The 27,395-nt window shown below is 46.2% G+C and overlaps 2 protein-coding genes across 4 annotated transcripts in view; one reads left to right on the top strand and one right to left on the bottom strand.

The window, feature by feature from the left end:
- Positions 1 to 27,395, bottom strand: part of LOC126936845 (double homeobox protein 4-like protein 2) — a 93,905-nt gene that overhangs the window by 17,704 nt on the left and 48,806 nt on the right. The window lies entirely within an intron of this gene.
- On the top strand, positions 9,574 to 17,932 carry CDK20 (cyclin dependent kinase 20). 2 transcript variants are annotated; one of them, XM_050759636.1, is made up of 8 exons: positions 9,580 to 9,992; positions 10,323 to 10,436; positions 13,035 to 13,223; positions 13,473 to 13,594; positions 13,740 to 13,802; positions 14,450 to 14,573; positions 15,018 to 15,173; positions 16,711 to 17,932. In XM_050759636.1, exons 1-8 carry the CDS (start codon positions 9,918 to 9,920, stop codon positions 16,906 to 16,908), a joined length of 1,041 nt encoding a protein of 346 aa, XP_050615593.1. In that variant the 5' UTR covers positions 9,580 to 9,917; the 3' UTR covers positions 16,909 to 17,932. The 2 variants fall into 2 exon arrangements, with proteins under 2 accessions (XP_050615595.1, XP_050615593.1); XM_050759638.1 differs by lacking the exons at positions 13,740 to 13,802; positions 14,450 to 14,573 and having other exon boundaries at positions 9,574 to 9,992; positions 16,711 to 16,786.

Below are 27,395 nucleotides of genomic sequence, written 5' to 3'. Positions count from 1 at the left end.
AGGTGGGTGGATCATGAGGTCAGGAGATTGAGACCATCCTGGCCAATGTGGTGAAACCCCGTCTCTACTAAAAATACAAAAATTAGCTGGGCGTAGTTGTGCATGGCTGTAACCTCAGCTACTCGGGAGGCTAAGGCAGGAGAATCCCTTGAACCACGGAGTCGGAGGTTGCAGTGAGCTGAGATAGTGCCACTGCACTCCAGTCTGGTGACAGGGCGAGACTCCATCTCAAAAAAAAAAAAAAAAAGGCATTAATACTTACCTTAGAAACAGAAAAATGATTAGACTGGAATAGACTGGAATACTGTGAACACTTGTATGGGCAAATTTTAGATAACTCAGATGAAATGATCAGCAAATTCGTGGAAAGACACAGACCACCAAAACTGACTGAAGAACAAATAGAAATTCAGAATAGACACATAACAATTAATAATTATAAAACTTATCACAAAGGAAAGCGTAGGACCAGATAGCTTCACCAGTGCATTCTACAAAATATCTGAAAAAGAATTAACACCAAAGTCTTTCAACACATAAAAGAGGAGGAAATACTTTTCAACACATTCTATGAGGCCTGTATTACACTGATACAAAAACCAGACAATAACATTGTAAGAAAACTACAAACCATTATCTTTTATGAAAATGGATGAAAAAAATTCTCAACAAAATAACACACCAAATCCAGCAACATACAAAGATTACATCAAAAGAATATTATTAAGAATATTAGAAAGAAATATAAGAATATAAGTCTATTAAATTCACAGACTGGGAGAAAGTATTTGCAAAAGACATATCTTACAAAGAACTGTTATTTAACCCAATTTAAAAATTGACAACATGTCTGGGAGCAGTGGTTCATACCTGTAATCCCAGAACTTTGGGAGGCCAAGGCGGGTGGATCATTTGAGGTCAGGAGTTTGAAACCAGCCTGGTCAATGTGGCAAAACCCGATCTCTACTGAAAATATAAAAATTAACCAGGCAAGGTGGTGCACGCCTGTAATCCCAGCTACTCGAGAGGCTGAGGCAGGAGAATTGCTCGAACCTGGGAGGCGGAGGTTGCAGTGAGCCAAGATTGCACCACTGCACTCCAGCCTGGGCAACAGAGCAAGACTCCATCTCAAAAAAATAAAAAATAAAAATAAATTGGCAAAATCTCTGAGATGTGAGGACTTGAAAAGAAAAAAGAAAAAGAAAAAAAAATGGCAAAAGATCTGAACAGATACCTCACCAAAGATATACAAATGACAAATAAGCTTATGAAAAGGTGTTCAACATCATATTTCTTAAGGGAACTGCAAACTAAAACAGTAAGTTATCACTACGAACCTATTAGAATGGTGAAAATCCAAAACGCTGGCAACAGCAAATGCTGGCTAGGAGATGGAGCAACAGAAACTCCCATTCATTGCTGGTGAGAATGCAAAATGGTATATCCACTTTGGAAGATAGTTTGGCAGTTTCTTACATAAGTAAACATACTCTTAACATACATTCCAGCAATTATGTTCCTTGGTATTTACCCAAATAAGGTGAAAACACGTCAACACAAAAACCAGCACACACATTTTATAGCCGCTTTATTAATAATTGCCACAACTTGGAAGCAACCAAGATGTTCTTTAGATGAGATGGAGCACGTTCAGGGTGGTATGGCCGTAGACCAAGATGTTCTTTAGTAGGTGAGTAGGTAAATAAATTTTGGTACATCCAGGCAACAAAATATTATGCAGCGCTAAAAACAAATGAGTTAATAAGCCATGAAAAGACATGAAGGAAACTTGCACATTACTAAGTGAAAGAAGCCAGTCTGGAAAGGCTACATATTTTCTGATTCCAACCATATGACATGTTGAAGAAGGTGAAACTATGGAAACAGCAAAAACATCAGTAGTTGCCAGCGGTTGCTGCAAGGGGAAGAAGAGGTAGAGCATGGGCATTTTTAGGGCAGTGAAACCATTCCATATGACACTATAATGGTGGATACATGCCATTAGATTTGTGCCAAAACCCAGAGAGTGTATGACACCAACAATGAAACTTAAGGTAAACTATGGAACTTGGATTATAATGAAGTGTCAATGTTGGTTCATCAATTCTAGTAAATCTGCCACTCCAGTGCAGGATATGGATGGTGTGGAGTGCTATGCATGTGTGGGAACTCTGTACTTTCGGCTCTATTTTCTATGAACCTAAAACTGTTCTAAAATATCAAGTGTATTTTTTAAGAAAGGGATTAGACACAATGAATAGGTGGGAGTTACCCCACAAACGCAAACCGGGTTCAACATAAGAAAACCAATCAGTGTAGTACACTATATTAATAAAGGACAAACTCTATATGATAATCTCAAAAGACACAAAAAACTGACAAACCCAAAACCTTTTCAGGACACAAAATATTCAACAGAGTAAGAATATTTCTCAACCTAATAAAGTCATCTACAAAAATCCCACAACTAACATCTTACTTAATGATAAAAAGCTGAAAGTGGCCGGGTGCAGTGGCTCATGCCTGTAATCCCTACACTTTGGGAGGCTGAGGTGGGAGGGTCACTTAAGCCCAGGAGTTCAAGACCAGCCTGAATACCATAGCAAGACATTGTCTCTACAAATAACAATTTCTTTTTTTTAGACAGATTCTAGCTTTATCACCCAGGCTGGAGGGCAATGGCACAATCTTGGCTCACTGCAACCTCTGCCTCCCGAGTTTAAGCAATTCTCCTGCCTCAGCCTCCTGAATACCTGGGATTACAGGTGCCTGCTACAACGTCCAGCTAATTTTTGTATTTTTAATAGAGACAGGGTTTCACTGTGTTGGCCACGCTGGTCTTGAACTCCTGACCAAGTGATCCACTCGCCTTGGCCTCCCAAAGTGCTAGGATTACAAGCGTGAGCCACCGTGCCTGATCTTACAAATAATAATTTTTAAACACTAGCTGGTCATGGTGGTGTGCACCTGCGGTCCCAGTTACTTGGGAGGCTGAGGTGGGAGAATCACTTGGGTCCAGGCAGCTGAGGCTGCAGTGAGCCATGATCATACCACTGTATTCCAGCCTGGGTGACAGAGAGCGATCCTGTCTGAAAAAAAAAAAAAAAAAGCTGAAAATCTTCCTGCTAATATAAGGAACAAAACAAAAATGCCTGCTTTTTCCATTTCTATTCCACATTGTACTGAAAATTTTAGTCAGGACAGTCAGACAAGAAGAAGAAATAAAAGGCATACAGATTAGAAAGAAGGAATAAAACTGTCTCCATTTGCAGATAATGCAAATTTGCATGTAGAAAACAGGAATTCACATGAAAATTGTTAAAGCTAACAAATGAGTCTGGCAATGTGGCAGAATACAAGATCAATATATGAAAATCAATTAGATTTTCACACACTAATAGTGAACAATCTGAAAATAAAATTAAGACAATAATTCCATTTACAATAGCCTAAAAAGAATACATTTTTAGGAATAAACTTAAAAAGAAGAACAACTTGTTGAGATAGTTTTGATATTTGTCTTCTCCAAATCTCACATTGAAATGTGACTGCTAATGTTGGTGGTGGGGCCTGGTGTGAGGTGTTTGGGCCATGGTGGCAGATCCCTCATTAATGGCTTGGTGCATTCTCCCACATTAATGAGTGAGCTCTAGTGCCATTAGTTCGAGCCAGATCTGGTTGTTAAAGAGTCTGGGATCTCCCCCCCTCTCTCATGCTCCCTCTCTCCCATATGACATGCCAGCTTCCCTTGCCTTCTACCATGAATAAAAGTTTCCTGAGGCCCTCAACAGAAGCTCAGCCAATGTTGATGCCATGTTTCTTGTACAGTCTGCAGAACCGTGTACAAATAAACTTATTTTCTTTATAAATTACTCAGCCTCAGCCAGGTGCTGTGGCCTATAATCTGAGCACTTTGGGAAGATGAGGTGGGTAGATCACTTGAGGTCAGGAGCTCAAGACCAGCCTGGCCAACACAGTGAAACCCTGTCTCTACTTAAATACCAAAAAGTTATCTGGGTGTGATGCACATGCCTGTAATCTCAGTTACTCAGGTGCCTGAGTCACAAGAATCACTTGAACTTGGGAGACCGAGGTTGCTGTGAGCTAAGATTGTGCCACTGCACTCCAGCCTGGGCAACGGAGTGAGACTCTGTGTCAAAAATGAAAAATAAAAGTAAAAATAAAAATAAAAAACAAATAAATTACTTAGCTTCAGGTATTCCTTTACAGTGGTGCAAAATGGACTAATACGGAAAATTAATACTGAGGAGTGGAGCACAAGGGAAAGTATGGAACTTTTATGAGACTGGTTAAGTGGTTGTGACCAAAGTGCTGATAAAATTAGGGACAGTGAAGGCCAGGCTGACGAGGTCTCAGATGGAAATGAGGAACTTATTGGGAACTGAAGGAAGGGTCACCCTTGTTACACCTTAGCAAAGAACTTGGCTGCACTGTGCCCATGTCCAAAGACTTGGTGAAAGACTGAACTTAAGAGTGATGATAGGAAAAACTACAAAACAACACTGAAACAAATTAAACAAGATCTAAATAAGTAGAAAGACATCCTATCTTCATGGGGATTAGTATTTTCATCGTAAGATTATGTACAGATTCACTACAATCCTCACAAAATTTAGTTGGCTGTTTTTGTTGCAAAAGTTGAGAAGCTAATCCTAAAATTTATATCAAAATTTTGAAGTCTTCCAAGGACAAATTTTTTTTTTTTTTTAATCCAAGGAACTCAGAATAGCTAAAACAATCTTGAAAAAGGAAGACAAAGTTAAAGGATTCACATTTCTTGATTTCAAAACTTACTACAAAGCTTCAGTAATCAAGATCAGGTAGTACTGGCATAAGGATAGACATATAGATCTATATCCATATGAACAGAATTGAGAGTCCAGAAATAAACTTATACATTATGTACAACTGGTTTTTGACAAGGGTTCCAAGACAATGCCAAAGGAAAATAATAATATTTTCAACAAATACTGCTGAACAACTGGTTATTCCTACATCCAGAGGAATAAGTTGGACCCCCACTCACACCATATAAAAAAATGAGCTAAAAATGAATCAAAGACATAAATGTAAGAGCTAAAGCTATAAAAATCTTAGAAGAAAATATAATCATACATCTTTGTGATTTGGGATAGTCAACGGTTTCTTAGATATTACACCGAAAACACATGCAACCTCCAAAAAATAGATAAATTGGACTTCATAAAAATTAAAAATGTTTATGCTTCAAATGACACTACCAAGAAAATGAAAGACAATCTCCAGAATAGGAGAAATATTTGAAAATCATATATCTGATAAGACAGTGGTCCCCAACCTTTTTGGCACCAGGGACTGGTTTTGTGGACGACGGTTTTCCACCGATGGAAGGTGGGGGATGGTTTCAGGATGAAACTGTTCCACCTCAGATTTCATAATCCAGATCCCTCACAGCGCATTTCACAATAGGGTTCACGCTTCTGTGAGAATCTAATGCTGGTGCTGATACAACAGGAGGCAAAGCTCAGGCGGTAATGCGAGCTTGCCAGCTGCTCACCTCCTGCTATGCCACAGACCAGTGCCAGTCTGTGACCCTGGGGTCTGGGGACCCCTGTGATAAGGAACTAACAACTAGAATACATAACTCTATTGTTATATAAGTCAATGATAAACTACAAATATCTCTAATGAAAGTAAAGAGGTTCAACCTCACTGATTATCAAGGAAATGAAAATCAAAACCACAATGAGATACCACTTTACACCCACTAGGATGTTTGGAATAAAAAAGACAATAACAAGTGTTGATGAGGATGTGAAAAAATTGGAACTCTCATACATTGCTGGTTGGGAATGTAAAATGGTATAGCCACTTTGAACAGTGTGGAAGTTCCTCAAAAAGTTACCATGTGACTCAGCAATTCCAATCCTATGCAGACACTGAAGAAAAGTGAAAACATAAGTTCACACAAAAATTGCACATAAATGTTCATAGCAGCACTATTTATCATAGCCAAAATGGAAACACTCCAAATGTCCATCACTGATTAATATATAAACAGGATATGCAGCCTGGGCAACACAGCAACACCCCATCTCCACAAAAATTTTAAAACAAATTAGCCAGGTATAGTGGTGTGTACCTGTAGTCCTAGACATTCAGGAGGCTGAGGCAGGAGGGTCTCTTGAGCCCAAGAGTTCAAAGTTACAGTGAGCAATGGTCATGCCACTGAACTGCAGCCTGGGCAACAGAGGGGTACTATCTCCAAATAAATAAATAAATAAATAAATAAATAAATAAATAAAAGATATGCTATATTTATACAATGGAACATTATTCAACCATAAAAAGAAGTACTGATATACATTTCAACATGAATAAACCTTGAAAATATTATGCTAAGGGAAAGAAGCTAGGCACAAAAGGTGACTTATTGTATGATTCCATTTATATAAAATGTTCAGAAGAGGCAATTCCATAGGGACAGAAAGTAGATTAGCAGTTGTCAAGGACTGGGGGAACGGAGGAATGTATAGTGATTGCTGATGGGTGTCGGCTCTTTTTGGAGGGTGACGAACTATCCGGATTAAATAGTGATGATGGTTGCAATCTTATGTATATAACAAAAACACTGTAAATATGCTAAAAACATTTAATCACACACTTTATAAGGGGGAATTTTATAGTATGTGAATTCTATGTCAATTGAAAACTAACAAACAGTTGGCCATACTAGTGTTAGTCTATTCCTGGACTCGATTCCCTTTCATCTATTTGTATATCTGCCCTTTGCCATATCATGCTATCTTGATTACAGTAGCTTATATAAAACCTATTAAAATTGGGTAGGGTGATTCCTCCAACTTTATTCTTTACCTTCAAAACTTTAAAAAAAAATAGCTATTCTAGTGCCTTTGCTTTTCCATGTAAATTTTACAACCAGCTTGTCTCCATCTACAGAAAACCCTGTAGTTACCTGGTTGATGGTGCTGTTCAGTTCCTCTACACCGTTGCTGATTTTCTGTCTGGTGATTCTGTCAATTACTGTGAAGAGTGTTAAAGTGCCTGACTACAACTGAGGATGCGTCTACTTCTTCTTTCATTTTTTTTGTTTAGTGCATCCACATTTTTGATTATATTTTCTTAGTGAATTGATCCTTTTATCACGATAATGTCCTGCTTTGATTCTGGTAATTCTCTTTGCTCTGAAGTCCACTTTATTTTCTAATAATGTAACCACTCTAGCATTCTTTTGATTAGTGTTTTCATTTTCTGCTTTTTTTTTTATTATTATTATACTTTAAGTTCTAGGGTACATGTGCACAACGTGCAGGTTTGTTACATATATATACATGTGCCATGTTGGTGTGCTGCACCCATTAACTTGTCATTTACATTAGGTATATCTCCTAATGCTATCCCTCCCCCGTCCTCCCACCCCACAACAGGCCCTGGTGTGTGATGTTCCCCATCCTGTGTCCAAGTGTTCTCATCGTTCAATTCCCAACTATGAGTGAGAACACGCAGTGTTTGGTTTTCGGTCCTTGTGATAGTTTGCTCAGAATGATGGTTTCCAGCTTCATCCATGTCCCTACAAAGGACATGAATTCATCCGTTTTTATGGCTGCACAGTATTCCATGGTGTATATGTGCCACATTTTCTTAATCCAGTGTATCATTGATGGACATTTGGGTTGGTTCCAAGTCTTTGCTATTGTGAATAGTGCTGCAATAAACATACGTGTGCATGTGTCTTTATAGCAGCATGATTTATAATCCTTTGGGTATATACCCAGTAATGGGATGGCTGGGTCAAATGGTATTTCTAGTTCTAGATCCTTGAGGAATCGCCACAGTCTTCCAAATTGGTTGAACTAGTTTACAATCCCACCAACAGTGTAAAAGTGTTCCTTTTTCTCCACATCCTCTCCAGCACCTATTGTTTCTTTCTAATGATTGCCATTCTAACTGGTGTGAGATAGTATCTCATTGTGGTTTTGATTTGCATTTCTCCAATGGCCAGTGAAGATGAGCATTTTTTTCATATGTCTGTTGGCTGCATAAATGTCTTTTTTGAGAAGTATCTGTTCATACCCTTTGCCCACTTTTTGATGGGGTTGTTTGATTTTTTCTTGTACACTTGTTTAAGTTCTTTGCAGAATCTGGATGTTAGCCCTTTGTCAGATGAGTAGCTTGCAAAAATTTTCTCCCATTCTGTAGGTTGCCTGTTCACTCTGGTGGTAGTTTCCTTTGCTGTGCAGAAGCTCTTTAGTGTAATTAGATCCCATTTGCCAATTTTGGCTTTTGTTGCCATTGCTTTTGGTGTTTTAGACATGAAGTCCTTGCCCATGCCTATGTCCTGAATGGTATTGCCTAGGTTTTCTTCTAGGGTTTTTATGGTTTTAGGTCTAACATTTAAGCCTTTAATCCATCTTGAATTAATTTTTGTATAAGGTGTAAGGAAGGGATCCAGTTTCAGCTTTCTATATATGGCTAGCCAGTTTTCCCAGCACCATTTATTAAATGATACTCTATACATTCAGTGGTACTCTATACATTCTATCTTGCATCTTGCCTTTTTAACAACCTGTTTTAGAAATCTTCCCATTGCTGTACATAAAAAGACACATATTTCATTTGAAGGATGCACCACAATGATGAACATCTGTGGTTTCCAATAGTTTGCTGTTGAAACAACGTTGCAATGGAGTAACTTTGTACTTGTCATTTCACACGTGTAAAACGTGTCTATTAGAGAAATTACTAGAAGTGGCTTTGCTGAATCGGAGGGTCTATGCATTTGTGATTTGGATCAACATAGTTAAATTATGCTGCCACCAGCAATGTATGAAAGTGCTTGTTTCCCCGTGGCTTGGTCAATGAACTATTAGACCTGAGATCTTTAGCCATCCAGTATGTGGAAAACTGTAACTTTAGTTTACATTTGTTTATTGTACGTGAAGTTGAGCATCCTTTCAGAAGTTTAAGGCCTATTCTGTCCTGTCTGGGTCAGAGTACGCCCTTTTATTTTTATTTTTATCTTTTGAGACAGAATCTCACTCTGACACCCAGGCTGGAGTACCGTGGCACCATCTCGGCTCACTGTAACCTCTGCCTCCCGGGTTCAAGCGATTCTCCTGCCTCAGCCTCCTGAGTAGCTAGGATTACAGGCACACACCACCACATCCGGCTAATTTTTTTGTATTTTTAATAGAGACGGGGTTTCACCATGTTGGTCAGGCTGGTCTCGAACTCCGGACCTGATGATCCGCCCACCTCTGCCTCCCCAAGTGCTGGGATTACAGGCGTGAGCCTCCATGCCCGGCCTTCAGAGTATGCCCTTTTAAAAACCTGTGGGTGCACGTAGCCAACTGACATTTTAAGACAAGAGGCCCAACAGACCCTCTTTCCCCAACGCAGCTCGGGGCCTGTCTTCATCACTGTGCCTGGGTCTCAGAGCCAGAAAACAGAACCTGCGCGCGGTCGAAGCCGGAACCTCTACTTACAGGTGCGGAGCTTCCGGCCTGCCCGGGAAGGAGCCCGCCCTTCCCGGCTGCGTCCTCCGAAGCAGCTAGTCACGTGACGCAGAGGCGGGGCAGATAGGAGGTGCCAGCCGCCATTGCTCCGTGGGCCCTGCTGCGGGCACGCTCTCTGCGCGTGGGTTTTTTATGCGGGATTAAGCTTGCTCCTGCGTGACAGCGGAAGGCGAGGAAAAGGCGCAGTGGAGCCCGGAGCTGTCTCCCCTGACTCGACGCAGCTTCCGTTCTCCTGGGGACTTATCCCACAGGACCCGCCCCGGTGGTCAGCTGCCGCGCTGTTGCTAGGCAACAGCGTGCGTGCTCAGAGCGGTGTGGGGCGGAGAAGTGGGATTTGGAAGCTTAGGGTCACAGGGGCCCAGGCCCACCGACTGCACCGGAATGGACCAGTACTGCATCCTGGGCCGCATCGGGGAGGGCGCCCACGGCATCGTCTTCAAGGCCAAGCACGTGGAGGTGAGGCCGGACCGCGGCAGGCAGCCTGGCAGGGGTGTCCCCCGCCACCCTCCGGCTAACGCTCTAAGCTGTTTCGGTTCCCTTTTTACATCCAGTACAGTTTTAAAAACCTCATATTCTAAACCTATTTTGGGCCGTTGCGCTTCCCTCCGCACAGCTGGCTTGGTCCCCTACCCCAGCGCCTGGGTCTCAGGCTAGTCCTAGACCCCAGAGGAGGGCTTCTGGCCGGGCCGGGGGCGCGTCTCTCTCTCGCAACCACCCTCCCCCTACCCACCTTCATCTCTTTCCCGGCCGAGGGTGGGCTGGCAGTGTCTGCCTTCTATCCTGCAGACTGGCGAGATAGTTGCCCTCAAGAAGGTGGCCCTAAGGCGGTTGGAGGATGGCATCCCTAACCAGGCCCTGCGGGAGATTAAGGCTCTGCAGGAGATGGAGGACAATCAGTATGTGAGTAGGGGAGGGGGGGCATCGTATTCTCACCCTCCGTTGTTCGTTCCCACTTCCTTGTGCCTTCATTTTTCCAGCTACGCCTTCACCAGCTTTCAGGGTTTTCCTCTCTCTGTCACTCACACACACTGCTCATTCATCTGCCTCCTTACCCCTTTTTGCCCTTTTTTGTCCACTTGTTCACCTTCATTTACTTCATTCTTTCATTTCTCGCACATTCACTCTCATTTACCTACTTATTTCTTAATGTATTCATTCATTCACCGACTTATTTTTTTCTCAAAACATGTAGTGATTTGTAATGTAACTAGCACCTGTTGAGCTCCCGATGTGTTCTGCAGGCATTATACACATTGTCATTTTGAGACCTCTTTACTACTGTACAAGGCAGGTTTCAGGATCTCTGTTTCTCAGGTGAGAGGAGGAGGTTATGTCAGTTATGTCACCAGCTCATGGACCCTCCGTTAGTCAGTAGAGGGTTTGGCCCAGGTTTAATTTAGAGTCCAGACATTCTTCCCTTGGGATCTCCCGCAGGCTCTACCCTGTGTTGGGCACTGGTGATACAGAGGAACCAGCTCCAACCCAGCTCCTGAGGACTAAAATGTGTTAACAAGAGACAGAGGCAACAGGGCCCACCTAGTGTGGTTCATGCTGTGATAGGGTACCTGGAGGGGCTACTGGAACAGGAAGAGGGGCATCTTTCACCCCTAGCGTCATTACTCTTTGGTGCTCTCTCTCATCCATGTCGAAATAGAGAATGTATTTGACTCCCTGGAGAGTAACAGGGTTGGGTCTCTGTGATCCTCTGAGTTACCTGTGCTGTTCCCTGGAGATATTCATGATATATTGGATGACAAAAGCATGTTACAAAATTTTGTGTCATCTGAGTTTTGTTTGGAAATATATATGTGAATGTGTATTTGTGTGTGCCATATCTGTTGTAAAGTCTGGTAGAATACACTGTAAGATTGACTGCAGGATTTTTCTTCTGTTCTTTTTCTTCTTTCGGATTTTATGTCTTACCTGAATGTGTGCATGCGTTTTGATCTGTTAAATGGTTGTGTACTACCTGAAAAATCAGAAGACAGCAATCAGGCCATTTTGATTTTTTGAGGAAGATAAAAGGGCTTCCAGACAGACATGTGTGGGATGGGTGGAGAGAGATTCATAAGGAAGCTGATGATATGGTCCCTGCATCCAGTTGGTCAGCAATTCTGAAGGTTCTAACTTTAAAACATACTCTAGATTTGCTCCTTGCCCAAGTCGTCATCACCACTCATCAGAATGACAGCGGCAGCCTCCCCACTGCTCTCCGTAGCCACAGTCCGGAGGGCTTTGTCAAAAGTGTAAGTCATCGGCTCCCCTGCATAAAGAGCCCTGGTGGCTTCTCTTCACACTTAGAGCACTATCACCATGTGCCCACCTCCAGCTGGCCTCTCCCTTTTCTCTCATTCAACACAGCTTCTTAGGCATCGCTCCAGTGACCAGCACCTACCTAGGGTCCAGGAGCACAGAACAGGGCAGACACATCCTTCCCTTAAACGACCTCATGTTCTCACATCCCTCTAGCCTCGCTGGCGTTAGGGCCTTGCACTTGCTTTTCCTCCTGCTCAGAGCTTCACCCCAGATCCCCAAAAACTGGGTCTTCATCTAGCCCCACTCACCTAAATAAAGAAGTATCCTTTTCTCCACTCACAGAGTCACACTATCCTCTTATATTTCTGTTGATTTTTTTTTGGATACAGGGTCTCACTCTGTCACCCAGGCTGGAGGGTAGAAGTGTGATTTTGGCTCCCTGTAGTCTCAACCTTCTGGGCTCAGGTGATCCTCCCACCTCAGCCTGCCAAGTAGCTAGGACTACAGGCATGTGCCACCACGCCTGGCTAATTTTTTGTAGAGACAAGGTTTCACCATGTTGCCCAGGCTGGTCTCAAACACCTCGGTTCAAGCCATCTGCCTACCTTGGCCTCCCAAAGTGCTGGGATTACAGGCATGAGATGGCACACTCGGCCCCCTTGTATTTTGGTTCCTGTACTTACAGAATCTGAATATATCCCATTTGTTCATTTATTTGTTAAATTGTCTTCTGCGCTGTGAGCTCATTAAGAGTCCTGTCTTTCAGCTCACTGCTCTGTGTAGCCTGGCTCCTCTGACAGTGGTGGCCTCAGTGTTTGTGATGTGTCTGTAGCTGTCCCAGCACTGGGAAAGGTGGGATTCCTGGTGTCCTTTCCTTGGTGCTGGGATTCAATGGCTCTAGAGGAAACAGGAGGAGACCTGTGTGACCATTTCATGTGCGACCATCCAGATGATTTTCAGGCAGGTGGGCTGGGTGGGCAGACCAGATGGTGCCACTAAATGACCTTTTTTAGACCTTTTCTTTTAGTGTTCATGGAGAATTAGAGTGGGGGCCCACCTTATCTCAGGAGAGCAGAGCAAATCATGAGCACGGAGCTCTGATTCTTAGCTCAGGTCCATGTCACCTTCTTCGCTTTCTTTTTGGATACAGGGTCCTCTGTCAGGGCATGGACTGGGGTCTCAGGGTCACAGAGAGGGTCTGGTGACTTGAGTCTGGGGGCTAACAGGATGTCCTGCCCACAGGTGGTGCAGCTGAAGGCTGTGTTCCCACACGGTGCAGGCTTTGTGCTGGCCTTTGAGTTCATGCTGTCAGACCTGGCCGAGGTGGTGCGCCATGCCCAGAGGCCACTAGCCCAGGCACAGGTCAAGAGCTACCTGCAGATGCTGCTCAAGGGCGTCGCCTTCTGCCATGCCAACAACATTGTGCATCGGGTCAGTCTCAGCATAGGCCGGACATGGGGTCTGGGGAGCTGACTCGGCTTGGGGATGGGGGTAGCCCTTGTAAAAAGTGTGATAAGAAGTTGGGACAGAGCTGGTCAAGGCCTCCAGGTAAGCAGCCAGGGCATGGCCCTGGAGGAGGCGGGGACCAGGGCTGACCTGGGTGGTTAGACTGCCAAGCCCACCTGTCCCAAGGTCCTATGGGGGATTTGGAGGGACTGATGCTTCTTTTGGTACTCCCAGGACCTGAAACCTGCCAACCTGCTCATCAGCGCCTCAGGCCAGCTCAAGATAGCGGACTTTGGCCTGGCCCGAGTCTTTTCCCCAGACAGCAGCCGCCTCTACACACACCAGGTGGCCACCAGGTAGGGAGGGCCAGATCCCTTCCAGTCCTCTCCATGGGGAAGAGATGCTTCTGGGCCTTTTCTCCAGACATTGCTCATGGGGCTGGGGTCACCTCCCCAGGCATCCTTTTCTCAGCCCAGTGCCTACCAGCCCTCTTCCTTGCAGGTGGTACCGAGCCCCTGAGCTCCTGTATGGTGCCCGCCAGTATGACCAGGGCGTCGATCTGTGGTGAGACCCCCATGGGTGGTCAAAGGGTAACATGGCTCATGGATTTCTGCTAGGCTCTGAGGTCTGTGAGCTGTTTGGTGGTCTTTTCCCTGGTGGGAGTTTAGGCTCCCTTAAGGGTGTTTTCCCCGTTGGGGTATTCTGAGCACTTTGGGGTTGGGGTTCCTCACTATGATGTTTTCGAGCTGGGTGGGGGCCAGGTGGGATGAGAATGGTGGCCCCAGGTGGGAAGCTTTCTGGGCTAGATGGGGAGGTGGTCTGAGCTGGTATGTGCTGGAGTTAGATCCCAGAATATGGTATTTCTGAGCTGGTCAGAGGCCCGTGTCCTTGGACATGAAAGCTCTGAGCTTTTTTTGCAGGAAGAAGATAGTTGGCAATGCCCATGGTTCTGAGATTTGGGGCAGGTTTGCAGGTCTGACCCAGAAGCGTCCTAGAGCAGGAGTCTCTGAGAAGTCTTGGAACAGCTGGGGCTTTGCTCTGGGTTACAGGGTTGAGGGCTTTGAGGGTTCAGGGACTGGGCCTCTGGACGTGAGGCTCCAGGGCTGGCTTGTGGGGCCTTGCCCTGGAGTGCAGTGTTAGAGCTGCTCTGTGGGTGGGTCTGTGGTCCATGGTGGGAGATCTCTGAGCTGCTTGGGGCTCTGTGTTCACAGGGCCGTCGGCTGCATCATGGGGGAGCTGTTGAATGGGTCCCCCCTTTTCCCGGGCGAGAACGACATTGAACAGCTTTGCTATGTGCTTCGCATCTTGGGCACACCAAACCCTCAAGTCTGGCCGGTTTGTAGGGGCCCTTGGTGAGGTGGGTGTGGGGCAGGTTTACTCCACTCCCAAGAGCAAGTAACTACTCCCTCCCCTGAACCTTCTCTCTCCTGGCCCCAACCCCCCTTGATGGACAGGCACCACTGTCCTGGCCCAACTCAGGGGTTCCTCTTCCTGCTGTCATGCAGGTTGGGGTAGGTCCTGTCCTTTGTCCCTTTCACCCCAGTACACACATGTGCAGTGTCTTAGCAAGCTCTGCACAGAGCTGTCATCTCAGAGGGCAAGGGGATGGATGAAGGAATATAGGGGTGGGTGAGTGAATGAATGATGGGTCGGGGAAACACACGGGTGGGAGAGCACCCCCCATGTGAGAGTGTGTTAGGGGCTGAGAGCTAACAGCAGAGGGCATGGCAAGGGTCAGGGACTACTCTCATTATACCCTGTTCCTTCTCCCTGGCCCAGGAGCTCACTGAGCTGCCGGACTACAACAAGATCTCCTTTAAGGAGCAGGCGCCCGTGCCCCTGGAGGAGGTACTGCCCGACGCCTCTCCCCAGGCATTGGATCTGCTGGGTCAGTTCCTCCTCTACCCTCCTCGCCAGCGCATCGCAGCTTCCAAGGTAGGGCCAGAGGCCATGGTCTCTGCTCCTTCAGCTCCCCTCCCCATTGCCCTGGTACTTTGTACTTGGTAGCCACGTGACCCCATCAAGTCAGTGACCCTCAGAACCTGTGATGGGCGTGGACCAGCACCAGGCATCTGGAACCCAGGGGACAGGGGCCTTGGAGCAGGTGTGCCTGTCATGAGTAGACCTCACTGGACATCCCCAGACTTCCCCTGAGGGTGGCCCACAAGAGGGGCATGCCCAACTCACAGGAGAGCGCATGTCCAGGGTGCTGGCTTCTGGGCTGCCCCGACCCTGTGGCAGATACAGTAAGAGAGTCACTGGGGACTCATTCCTTTATTCCATTAGCAAGTATTTTCTGCACATCTGGCACGTGCAGGGATTGTCCTGGGCCCCACCCAGAGGGTAAACAATCAGACCTGCCTCCACAGGGTACTTCTGGTGGTGAGGTAGCTCCAGGCCCAAATGGTCACAAGAGGTCATGTTCTCCAGGTGTGGGAGCCCCAGGAGAGAGGCGAGGCCGACTGTGGGCTCAAGCAAAGCTTCCTGGTGGAGGGCAGGTTTAAGCACGAGATGTTTGAGGAGGTGTTCACTGAGGGGAGAAATGGTGTGCAGCGGCCTGGAGGAGAGGACCCAGGAAGGCTGGTTATGGCTGGAAGGCCTGGGAGGACGATGAGGACCATAGGAGCATGGGCTGACACGTGTCAGGGTGTCTCTCTCAGGGGTCCCTGTCCCCTCCCTGCACTCAACACCAGCAGCATGTGTTCACATACACCCTCTCGGTCTCCAGTGTCAGCAACTCCTGTGGGCTCTGTGTCCACAGTGTACCCAAGCCGTGTGACCCTTATCTCTTGGATTACCTCCCAGAATCTGGGTCTCCCCTCATCCCATGTAATCGCTTCTCCACCTGGCAGAGAGAGTAACTTTATCCAAGTAGAACAGGACACATTCCTTCTCTGCCAGGGCCCTCCTGTGGCTCCATCTCAGAGGAAAAGCCAGGGTCCTTTCTGTGGCCCACAGATGTCATATGCTTGGGTGCCGTCGCCTTATGACGCTGCCTGCTCTTGTGCCCTGTGCTCACTCCTTTCCAGCCCCAGGGGTCTGTACACTTTTGTCCCTGCCCTGGAGCCTCATGTCCCTTTTGCTTATGTCTCAAGTCTTGGCTTAAATGTCACCTCTCAGATGGCCTTCCCTCATGACTCTTCAGATCTGCAACCTCTCTCCAGGATTCCTCATTCCTCTGTCTTGCTTTCTCTTTTCCACTGCACTAATCATTATCTGACATACTGTGTATTTTACTTCATCTTGTTTATTACCCCCCACCCCCACCTATGTCAGAAAAACAGAGCTTTTGTCTGTTTTATTAATGGCTATGTCCCCAGCTTCTGGAACAGTGCTTCAGACATAGTAGATGCTCAGGAAACACCCAGACACACTGAGTCAGCTGAATGCATAGATGAAGGAACATCTGCCTGAGGTGGGGACAGGGAGGTGACTAGTTTCCTTCTGCTTGTTCTTTACTTGCCACCCTCAGGCTCTCCTCCATCAGTACTTCTTCACAGCTCCCCTGCCTGCCCATCCATCTGAGCTGCCGATTCCTCAACGTCTAGGGGGACCTGCCCCCAAGGCCCATCCAGGGCCCCCCCACATCCATGACTTCCACGTGGACCGGCCTCTTGAAGAGTCGCTGTTGAACCCAGAGCTGATCCGGCCTTTCATCCCGGAGGGGTGAGAAGTTGGCCCTGATCCTGTCTGCCTGCTCCTCAGGACCACTCAGTCCACCTGTTCCTCTGCCACCTGCCTGGTTCCATCCTCCAAGGCCTCCCCATGCCCACACTAGGCCCACACCACACCCTGCCCCTTAGCCCTTGTGAGAGTTGGTTTCAAAGCAGAGGTCATGTTCCCAGCCAAGAGCATGAGAACATCCAGCTGAGCAGAGGAGATTGACGGCCTGTGCTTGGTGAGCCTTAACTTCTGTGTGCTCATCAGAACACATCAGAACAGTGAGCTCTGCTGCCAGTCAAGGCCTGCCTATGCAGAATGGCACTGCCTGCCTTGGTGCTGCTTCCCCGAGTGCTGCCTCCTGGTCAAGGAGAAGTGCAGAGAGTTAAGGTGTCCTTATGTTGGAAACTCAAGTGGAAGGAAGATTTGGTTTGGTTTTATTCTCAAAGCCATTAAACACTAGTTCAGTATGTGAGATTATAGATTCTAAAAACCTCAGGTGGCTCTGCCTTACGTCTGTTCCTCCTCCATTTCTCTCAAGGGAAATGGCTAAGGCGGCACTGTCTCATGGCCCTCGTTTTTGGGGGTCACGGGGAAGGTAGCACCAGACATAGCCACTTTTGCCCTGAGGGCCTCCTGTGTGCTTCACATGACTGAGCACTCATTTGCAAGTGAGGGAGACAGAAGTCTAGGCCCAGGGATGGCTCCAGTTGGGGATCCAGCAGGAGAGCCTCCGCACATGAGGCTGGTTTACCAACATCTACTCCCTCAGGATGAGTGTGAGCCACAAGCAGCTGTGTATATAAGGAAACAAGCATTCCTGGAATTAATTTATAAATTTAATAAATCCCAAGATAATCCCAGCCAGTGTTTTTTTCCTTATAATAATTTGATAAGGCGATTATAAAAAACACATAGAAGGAAGTGGAACCAGATGCATAAGAGGAAATGATGGAAGGACTTACGGTATCAGATACCAATATTTAAAAGTTTATATAATAATAAAGAGTATGATTGTGGTTCAAGGATAAAAACAGACTAAAGAAACTTATTCTTAGCCATCCTTTATTTTTATTTTTATTTATTTTTTGATGGAGCCTTGCTCTGTCGCCCAGGCTGGAGTGCATGGCGCGACCTCGGCTCACTGCAATCTCCGCCTCCTGGGTTCAAGTGATTTTCCTGCCTCAGCCTCCTGAGTAGCTGAGACTACAGGTGGGTGCCACCACACCTGGCTAATTTTTGTATTTTTACTAGAGACAGGGTTTCACTGTGTTAGCCAGAATGGTCTTGATCTCCTGACCTCGTGATCTGCCCGCCTGGGCCTCCCAAAGTGCTGAGATTATAGGCGTGAGCCACCATGCCCAGCGCCAGTCATCCTTTATTTTAAAAATGTTTATTTTATGCTTCATGTGGATAAACTCTTCTGTGAGCACTGAGGGTCACTAACACTGCTACAGATGTTGGCCATCAAGCACAGTGGAGAGAGAAAACATATTCAGCCCTTGTTCTTGGCTTTCAGTAAAGTCTGATGTTTTCATGATATGGCCTATTTTTATTTCTCCAGCCACATCTTTTGCAGACTTTAAGCTTCTAAGAGAACTTCAAAGAGAAGTCTAAAATGTATATAACATTTGCAATTAAAAGGATAAAAAATGATTTACTATGCATACAGAAACCGAAAATGTGGTGTAGTTATTTGATACCAAATAATAGAGGCCAGGCGCAGTGGCTCATGCCTGTAATCCCAACACTTTGGGAGGCCGAGGTGGGCAGATCACCCGAGGTTGGGAGTTCAAGACCACCCTGGCCAACATGGTGAAATCCCATCTCTAGTAAAAATACAAATATTAGCTGGGTGTGGTGGTGCATGCCTGTAATCCCAACTACTTGGGAGACTGAGGCAGGAGAATCGCTTAAACCTGGGAGACAGAGGTTGCAGTGAGCCGAGATCGTGCAAGTGAGACTCTCGTCTCAAAAAAAAAAAAAAAAAGATTTTAAGGCAAAGAGCTGTTATTTAGTATAAGATACAATTTCAAGGCAAAAATCATTACTAGTGGTAAACACATTCAGTTCTAATTATATTCAGTTCATTGGTAAAATTTTCCAAATTTGTATGTACCTAATAATATAGTCTCAAATATTATCAATATTAGAAATGAATAGGATTCAAAAGACTAAGGCTATTAGAAGTAACTTTATACATGCGAAATTTTGGTAAAATTGACAAATCCATAGAAAAATTCAACTTGCAATAATCAAAAACCCCTGAAGTGTCTTAAAACTGTTAAAAAGGAATTGAACCTCCAAATTAAAATATTTTCATTATGTAATCTCCAGGCCCAGATAGCTTCACTACTAAATTCTACCAATCACTTAATAAAGTGTCACGATTCCAGAGAATACAGGAGTAAGCCTACTCAGCTTATTTTGTGACACCAGCAATAGTCTTGATACTAAAATTCAACAAGGACATTAGAAAAATGAAAATTATATAATTATTCTTGTGTTTCAAAAATGAAGGAAAAATCAGCTGGGTGTGATGGCTTATGCCTGTAATCTCAACACTTTGGGAGGCTGAGGTGGGAGGATTGCTTAAGTTCAGGAGTTTGAGACTAGCCTCGGCCAATGTGGCAAGACATCGTCTCCACAAAAAAAAATTAGCCAAGTGTGGTGGCATGCGCCTGTAGTGCCAGCTACATGAGAGGCTGAGGTAGGAGGATCGCTTAAGGCAGCAGTGAGCCGTGATCACGCCACTGCACTCAGCCTGGGTGACAAAGAGTGAGACCACGCCTCCCCATAAGGGTAGCCCCCACACAACAGGAGTGTGGTCCTCCCTGACCCTTGCCTGGCCAGGCTCTTCCCAAGGCTGAGGCCCCTAGTGGCATAAGGGTCTCCAAAGAGCCTGGGGCCACAGGCTTTTCTCTGGGGGCCACAGGAGCTCAGGGTCTGGCCAGCCTGTCCCCAGCCCAGGGCAGACCATCAGTTGTTTGGTGGTTACTGCAATGGGATTCAGTCTCAAACCTCCCCAGAGACCCTGATGTCAGGGCCCCTGGTTCCCACAGTACTGCTTTGGGCAGGAATGCTGGGCCCCCATCCCTTCAACATCTGTCCTGGCTACCTCCAAGGCCATGGGCAGACTGGCCTTGCAACCCCATTGGGGCCCATCATCAACCTGTGCCCAGCCTTCTGAAGACCCACAGGAAGAGCTCAAGACACCTCCCTTCACAGTGGCCTGTGTCCTATCCCTGTCAGTTTCACTGACCTGCGTGGTCTGGAAGGAGCTAGGACAGCAGCCTGCCCTGCAAGCTGCCTGGAAGCCCGGGATGGCCCCTCAGCCAGCTGGAACCACCGTCCACTGGGAAGATGGCTACTTGGAGGCCTCTGGAGGGAAGGGGGTGTGTGGCATCCTCATAGCTCTGGCTAGCCAGCAGGATGTCTTGTGTCCTCATGCTGACCTCCTGTGGGACAGAGCCCCCTAACACGGCACAAGGTCCAGCCCCAGAGGCATCTGATCTGGCCTCAACCCGAGCCTGGGGCCCCCAGCAGCCAAGGTGATCACCAAAGAGACTGAGCCACTTGTGGGTCTGACCAGTACTGGAATCTAGCCCAAGGCAGGGCGAGCCCTCTCAGAGCAGTGCATGGCTACTTGGGACCTGTGCAAACCCCAAAAGACCAAGTCGGTGACCTTAGGGGGCCCAAATAGCAACCAGTCACCTTGGCAATGAGGCTGCAGGAGTAGGCATACAAGGAGGCAGGGATGGCCAGGCTCCAGGACCTGAGTGGTCACCTGGTCACCCATGAGAAAGAGCCCTGAGGCCAAGTGTGGTGCTGGGCCCTCCTGCTCCAGGTGGTAGGACTGGAGGAAACTGGGCAGGCCTGGGCCCAGGAGACTGGGTCCCTCTATCTGCCATCCTTGGCAGGTCATGGTCCCCAAAACTCATGAAATGTGGCCTTACTCAAAGCAAGGAGGCTCCAAGGTGGGGACCAGAGTCCTCAGTCTGGGTTCACCATTCAAGCTTCCCTCCCGAGGACAAGGGATGCTCCCTTGGCCTCATGCCCACCCACACCCCCACATATTGGTTAAAAGACGATAAATTGTTTATCATTATGACTCACCTGTTCTTGGGGCACCCAGAGTTGTCTGCAAGAAGCATCAGACACCCTGGAGCAGGTGGGAGAAGACGGTGGCACAGCCCATGCTGCCCGACCTGCCTCCCCCTTGCAAAAGCTATAGTAGGGCCTGGGGTCATACGGAGCCAAGGTTCCCATATACTTCGTGTAAGGCCATCAGGAGGCCTCAGGAAATCTGAGCGGGGAGGTCAAAATTCTCTGATCGCCCACTCAAATGTCCTAATCCCACATCTCAGGGTCTTATTCTTTCCCTATCTGGGCCTGACTTCAAAATTGCCATCGACCACAAGGCTGCTTCCCTCCCGCAAGCCAAACAAACCACCTACAACCATGCTTCTGCCACGATGAACAAAAGAGGTTATACTAGAACCTAAGGGACAAGGGGGTCCCAAATTGGATGATCTCTGGGAAACCCGTGGGGCAGTTACAGTTCTTACTAGGGTCAGATTATGGTATCTCCTTCAAGCCATCCCCGCCTTCTGTGCCTGCCCCTCATCTCCACCAGTGGCAGGTACCCGCCCTACACAGGGATCTGGTGATCATGGAATCAGGTTCCCCTGAAAGACAATCACCCTTTTCCATTAACTGTGGTTTGGGCTCCAAAAAATAACCACCACAGCCTGGCTCTGTTGGATGTGGATGCTCAAATCTCCCTAATCCCAGGAAGCACTCATGCTTTCAAGGGACCCTTCAAGGACGTGACAGGCTTGGAAGGAAGATTAATAAGCCCCTTAACTATTAAAGTTAGTCCCTAGGGCTAGGCATGGTGGCTGACGCCTGTAATCCCAACACTTTGGGAGGCCGAGGTGGGTGAATCACCGGAGGTCAGGAGTTTGAGACCAGCCTGGCCAACGTGGCAAAACCTTGTCTCTACTAAAAATACAAAAATTAGCCAGGTGTGGTGGTGTGTGCCTGTAATCCCAGCTACTCGGAAGGCTGAGGCAGGAGAATTGCTTGAACCCGGGAGGCAGAGGTTGCAGTGAGCTGAAGTTGTGCCACTGCACTCCAGCCTGGGCGACAGAGCAAGACTCTGTCTCTAAATAAATAAATAAGGTTAGTTCCATTTTGCTAAAAAATACTTCTGTTCTTGTTCCCATTATTGAATGGACCTCTTCAGTCAGCAGCAACAAGCCTAAGGCTTTTACACTGTTGGTGGGTGGGTTCCCTGTGGGAACCGGTTAGCCTTCCTCTATGCAGTTGAGGTGGCAGATACATCACTGTGCTGGCTAAGACAGGACACTGAAGGGTGCCAGCCTGTCAGGACTGACTTGGGTAAGAAGAAGTGCTGATTCCTACCATCTCACCTTTCAGTTCCTTTAAGCCTGTGCTTAAAGCTGTTACTGATGACTGGACTTACTATAGACTATACAAAGCTACACAATGCTGTTCTCTTCATTAGAGCATCTCTACCAGATATTGTCACCTTAATGGATGATATTTAAAACAACATGGGCAAATGGTTTAGAGTTACTGCACAGAATTGGCTAACATGTTTTATTCACTAAAACTTTTTCATGACAGCAAACCACAATCTGACTTAACCTTTGAGAGTCAACAGCACAGCTTTACCTGACTGCCTGCACTGCAGTGAAAGGCCTTTACTTACACCTGGACTTTGCTAAGAGGACCTAGATGCTTGCCCCACACTTCCCCCAAGAAACTTAGCTTTGGCATCATATCAGTGACATCCTCCTCACTGGTCCTGACCAAGACTTTGTTTCACAGGTCATCACAGCTGTGAGCAAGCACCCCACTGACAGGGGATGGACAGTTGCCCCACATAAGGTACAAGACCCCTCCTGACCTGTTAAAGTGTTGGGCTACACCTAGAACTCAGAGAGGTAAACTATTGCCAATTTGGCAAAAGACAATCTCCTGGAAGCTCTCTAACCGCCCACATCAGTAAAGGGATTCAATCAACAATGGGATTCTGGCACCAATACATCCCTTCCTCCCATATTTCTTCGTATCCAGTCACCCACAACTTTTCTGCTTTTTAGTTATCAAAACTGAAGCCCTTACTAGGGCAGAGCCAATTTACCCTATGAACCGAGATTCCTGTTATGCCCTGGGTAATGGAAAAAGCTCACTATAAAATTGGATCAGCAACAGAAACCTCCTTACTACAGTGGAAATGGTATTTACAGAATCCACCCACATTTAGTCCTACTGGAGTGTCACATTCCATGAGAAAATAGCCACATACCCTGCCACTGAGGTCAACTTGCCAAAACACTGAAAATGCCTCTGCCTCCTGCTCAGTGGGGAGTGGAGGGAGGATGGTCAGCAATCTCAAAACAAGAAATCCAATAGCCTCTCATTACTGATGAGTCAGCACAGGGCATACGGAACTCAGACCAAGGACAGCTACACCCTTTAACCCCATTCAGACACTCATTCCACATGTGCACTACTCCTAGCAATAGATATGCCATTTTCCCAAGGTTTATATCTTCACAAACTCCTGGTTCATGGCTAATGAGCTAACTACTTGGTTGGGACTTGGGCAATATCAGAGCTGGAAAATACAAGGCCCAGATATTCAGGGTAAAAAGATGTAGGGAAAATAATCATTATGAGACAGTACAGGAAAAAGACTTGGTCTTTGTAGACTGAGGCTCACGGGGCTCCCATGTCCGGGCATATTACCTCCCCTACCTTCTTGCCTCCTTAACAAGCTGACCCAAGTCACACAGCAGAAGGGAAGCCTCTCCTAACTTAGCTGGTCAGGCTGAATTCTTAACCATAAATAGAAGAAACTGACTGTCACCTTAAGTGATGTCTCCCAAGGTTGCTAAAAGCCGGACTGTAGCATTCCTGATAAGAACCTGACCATATTCCAAGGTTACTAAAACAAAACTCTGGCATTCTCTATGAGAACTGAACCAGATCCAGTTGGCTGAAGACAAGATGGACTCCAGCACTGACCTTTCACTGAGTTTTCCTCATACTCTCAATGTAATATGAAAATCTCTGCCCACATTGGGGCTTATCTGCCATTTTCTAATTATGCAGTGTATGTTAGGGCATGATGCCCCACTGTACAGGCACAAAGAAAACTTTGCCTAAACAGGCTTCTGACAGAGCAGGAGCATCACCATCTTGGACAAGCACCATTTTAAAATTCCCCTTGTTCAGAAACCGCCTAAATCCAAAGGGCATCAGCTAAGGTCAGCATGACCATAAACCACAAATGACATCTCCAACCAGAAACATTCCAACCCCTAAGATAAACCCCTCCCCAACCAGAGACATGCCAGCCCCGAGATAACCTCCCCCACGACCGGAGACATTCCAAACCCACAATAAACAACTCCACACAGAAACATTCCAAGCCTGTGATAAGCTCTCTTGCCCCCAAACACTGAAATCCTCTTAGTCTGTAAGGGAGAGTGCTCCTGACTGAAATCAGCCAGAAGTCCCTCTCATGTTCATTCTCCAAAATAAACCTGCCTTTGACTGCTGAGCCACTTTTTGTGTTTCTTTCCTCTTTTTTTTTTTTTTTTAACTCCTACAGCTTCTACGTCATTCCTTTCTCTGCCTCACCTTCCTTAAAATGACAAGAGCTGAGCTTTTTTGGCTGTAGCACTGGAGTCCTTTTCCTGGGCACTGCTCCCTTGCTTTGATTGAGCTCAAGACCATTAAACCTTGCCTGAGAAAAATTACTGTTTGGCCTGGTGTTAATTCATATTTACTCAGGAGCCAAGATGCTGCACTAACACTTACACTGGCTCCCATTCTGCCTACCTTGGTGCACCGTACCTTGGCTCATACCAGACAAGACATGGAAGAGGCATGACACAACACCAAAGTTGATGAACTAACCATAGCATACCGGCAGGTAAGCCTCTTGAAGGAGGCAGAGTCCTAGAGTTTTGGGATGAGCTACCCTTCCCCTCTTCCAGTGGGCATGCAAGAGGAGAGGTCAGGGCATTTGGGCATCATGGGGTTCCAGAAAGGAATTATTATTTTTTATTTGTCTTTGAGATGGAGTCTTGTAGTGTCGCCAGGCTGAACTGCAGTGGTGCGATATGGGCTCACTGTAACATCTGCCTCCTGGGTTCAAGCAGTTCTTGTGCCTCAGCCTGCCAAGTAGCTGGGACTACAGGCACAGCCACCACTCCTGGCTCATTTTAGTAGTTTTAGTAGAGACGAGGTTTTCACCATGTTGGCCAGGCTGGTCTCAAACTGCTGACCTCAAGTGACCCACCTGCCTCTGCCTCCCAAAGTGCTGGGATTACAGGCGTGAGCCACCGCGCCTGGTCAAAAGGAATTATTAACAGAGGAGTCAACGCAGCAGAGAGACATTTATGCAAGATTATTAGGGACTGTACCTTGCTAGAAATTTAGATACTGGGCCCACTGCCTGGGAGGAGAAATTCACAGGAAAGCCATTATCAGAACTGGCAAATCAACTTCAAACGGCCTCCCCCTACAGTGACAGGAGCCAATGAATATGCTAATGGTTATCTACACAGGCCATCCATTTGCTTACCCATGTGAGGCAGGAACCTCTGCTAATGTTACAATGGTTAACAAAACAGCTTTTACAACCTTTGGGTGTGCCACAAGTTACACAGTCAGATCAAGACTCTCCTTGTACTACAAAGCAAATGCAACAATGGGTATTACAAAGTAACATAACAAAATAACAGTAGTGGGTATCACAGAAAGATAAAATGAGCTTTTAAAACAGGGGCTACTGAAACAATGTAGATGACAATGGTGACCTGAGTCATCAAAATGCTGCCTCTAGCCAGAGATGGTGGCTCACGCCTGTAATACCAGCGCTTTGGGAGGCCAAGGTGGGTGGATTGCTTGAGCTCATGAGTTTGAGACCAGCTTGGGCAACATGGTGAAACCTCATCTCTACTAAATATACAAAAATTAGGCATGGTGGCATGAGTCCTAGTTACTCAGGAGGCTTAGATGGGAGGATGGCTTCAGCCTAAGACGCAGAGGTTGTAGTGACCTGAGATTGCACCACTGCACTCCAGCCTGGGTGACAGAGCGCAATCTTGTCTCAAAAAGCAAAAACACACAAAAAAACCCAAGATGCTGTCCCAAGTCCTAATTACATTGCATGAACTCTGTACCCCCTAGGGCATAACTACACAATATTTAAATTCACAACAAATGAGGGATCACATTTAAATTTGCATCAACAGACAGGCTGCAACCTCTGCCCATGACCACACTGGCCACAACATAATTACAGTTTTCAGGGACACAGAAGCACTGATAGGGCTGCACACAGCCAAGAAACCCCTCGACACTTTTACCTTCCCCTTCTCCCTCATAGAAAATCCACAGCCTAACCACATCCCCCTTGATCCTGCTGCCCACATACGTATAATACATATGTGTGTGTATGTATATATGTATCTATTCATGATGTGTGTGTGTTTGTGTGTGTGTGTGTAAAGGAGAGGCTGGGCCAGGCATAGTGGCTCACGCCTGTAATCCCAGCACTTTGGGAGGCTGAGGTGGGCAGATCACGAGGTCAGGAGATTGAGACCACCCTGGCTAATGCAGTGAAACCCCGTCTCTACTAAAAATACAAAAAATTAGCCAGCCGTGGTGGCACGTGCCTGTAATCCCAGTTACTCGGGAGGCTGAGGCAGGAGAATCACTCGAACCCAGGAGGCAGAGGTGCAGTGAGCTGAGATTGTGCCACTGCACTCCAGCCTGGGCTACAAAGCAACACTCTGTCTCAAAAAAAAAAAAAAAAAAGAGGCCACTAAGAATATTTTGTACTTGAATTACCAGTATCTTTAAACATCAGGGTGGTAGATATGTCATGGCTAAGTAGGAATATACAAGCCTCTAGTCACCTTGGTGTGTGCATTCTGATTGTTAGATTTTTTTTTCTCTAGGATGCTGCAAACACATTTCAAAGTACAATCATGGAGTTATAGTATCAAATAACTTAAAATTGAAAGGGCCTGTGGACATTATCTAGTCTGACTCTCATATTATAGCCTCAGAAAAAAATGAATGCCCACGAATGGAAACGGATTTGCCTAGCGATCCTGGAAAGAGCTGGGAACAGAACTTGAGCCCAATACACAGTAATAAAAATATTAATGGAAACAACAGTCATCACAATAAGAGCTAGTACCATTTTAGGGGTGGCTGCAATATGCCCTATATATATGTTATCTTATTTAATCCTTAAAAACAATATTTTAATGTAGGTATTATTATCCTCATCTTGAATTTAAAAAAAGAGTTTTTAAGTCTAGGAACGTACAACTAATACATGGGAAAACTTATATTTAAATTGAGTTTTCTTGTAGATACAAAATTCCGTGTATTTCCCACTATTATTTTCACCTTAAACATTTATTATTTATTCATGCTATT

The sequence above is a fragment of the Macaca thibetana genome, chromosome 15 (genome assembly GCF_024542745.1).
Source record: "Macaca thibetana thibetana isolate TM-01 chromosome 15, ASM2454274v1, whole genome shotgun sequence".
In the NCBI taxonomy this organism is placed as follows: Eukaryota; Metazoa; Chordata; class Mammalia; order Primates; family Cercopithecidae; genus Macaca; species Macaca thibetana.
The sequence above is the reverse complement of the archived record's forward strand: the minus strand, read 5'-3'. Positions and strand labels throughout refer to the sequence as shown.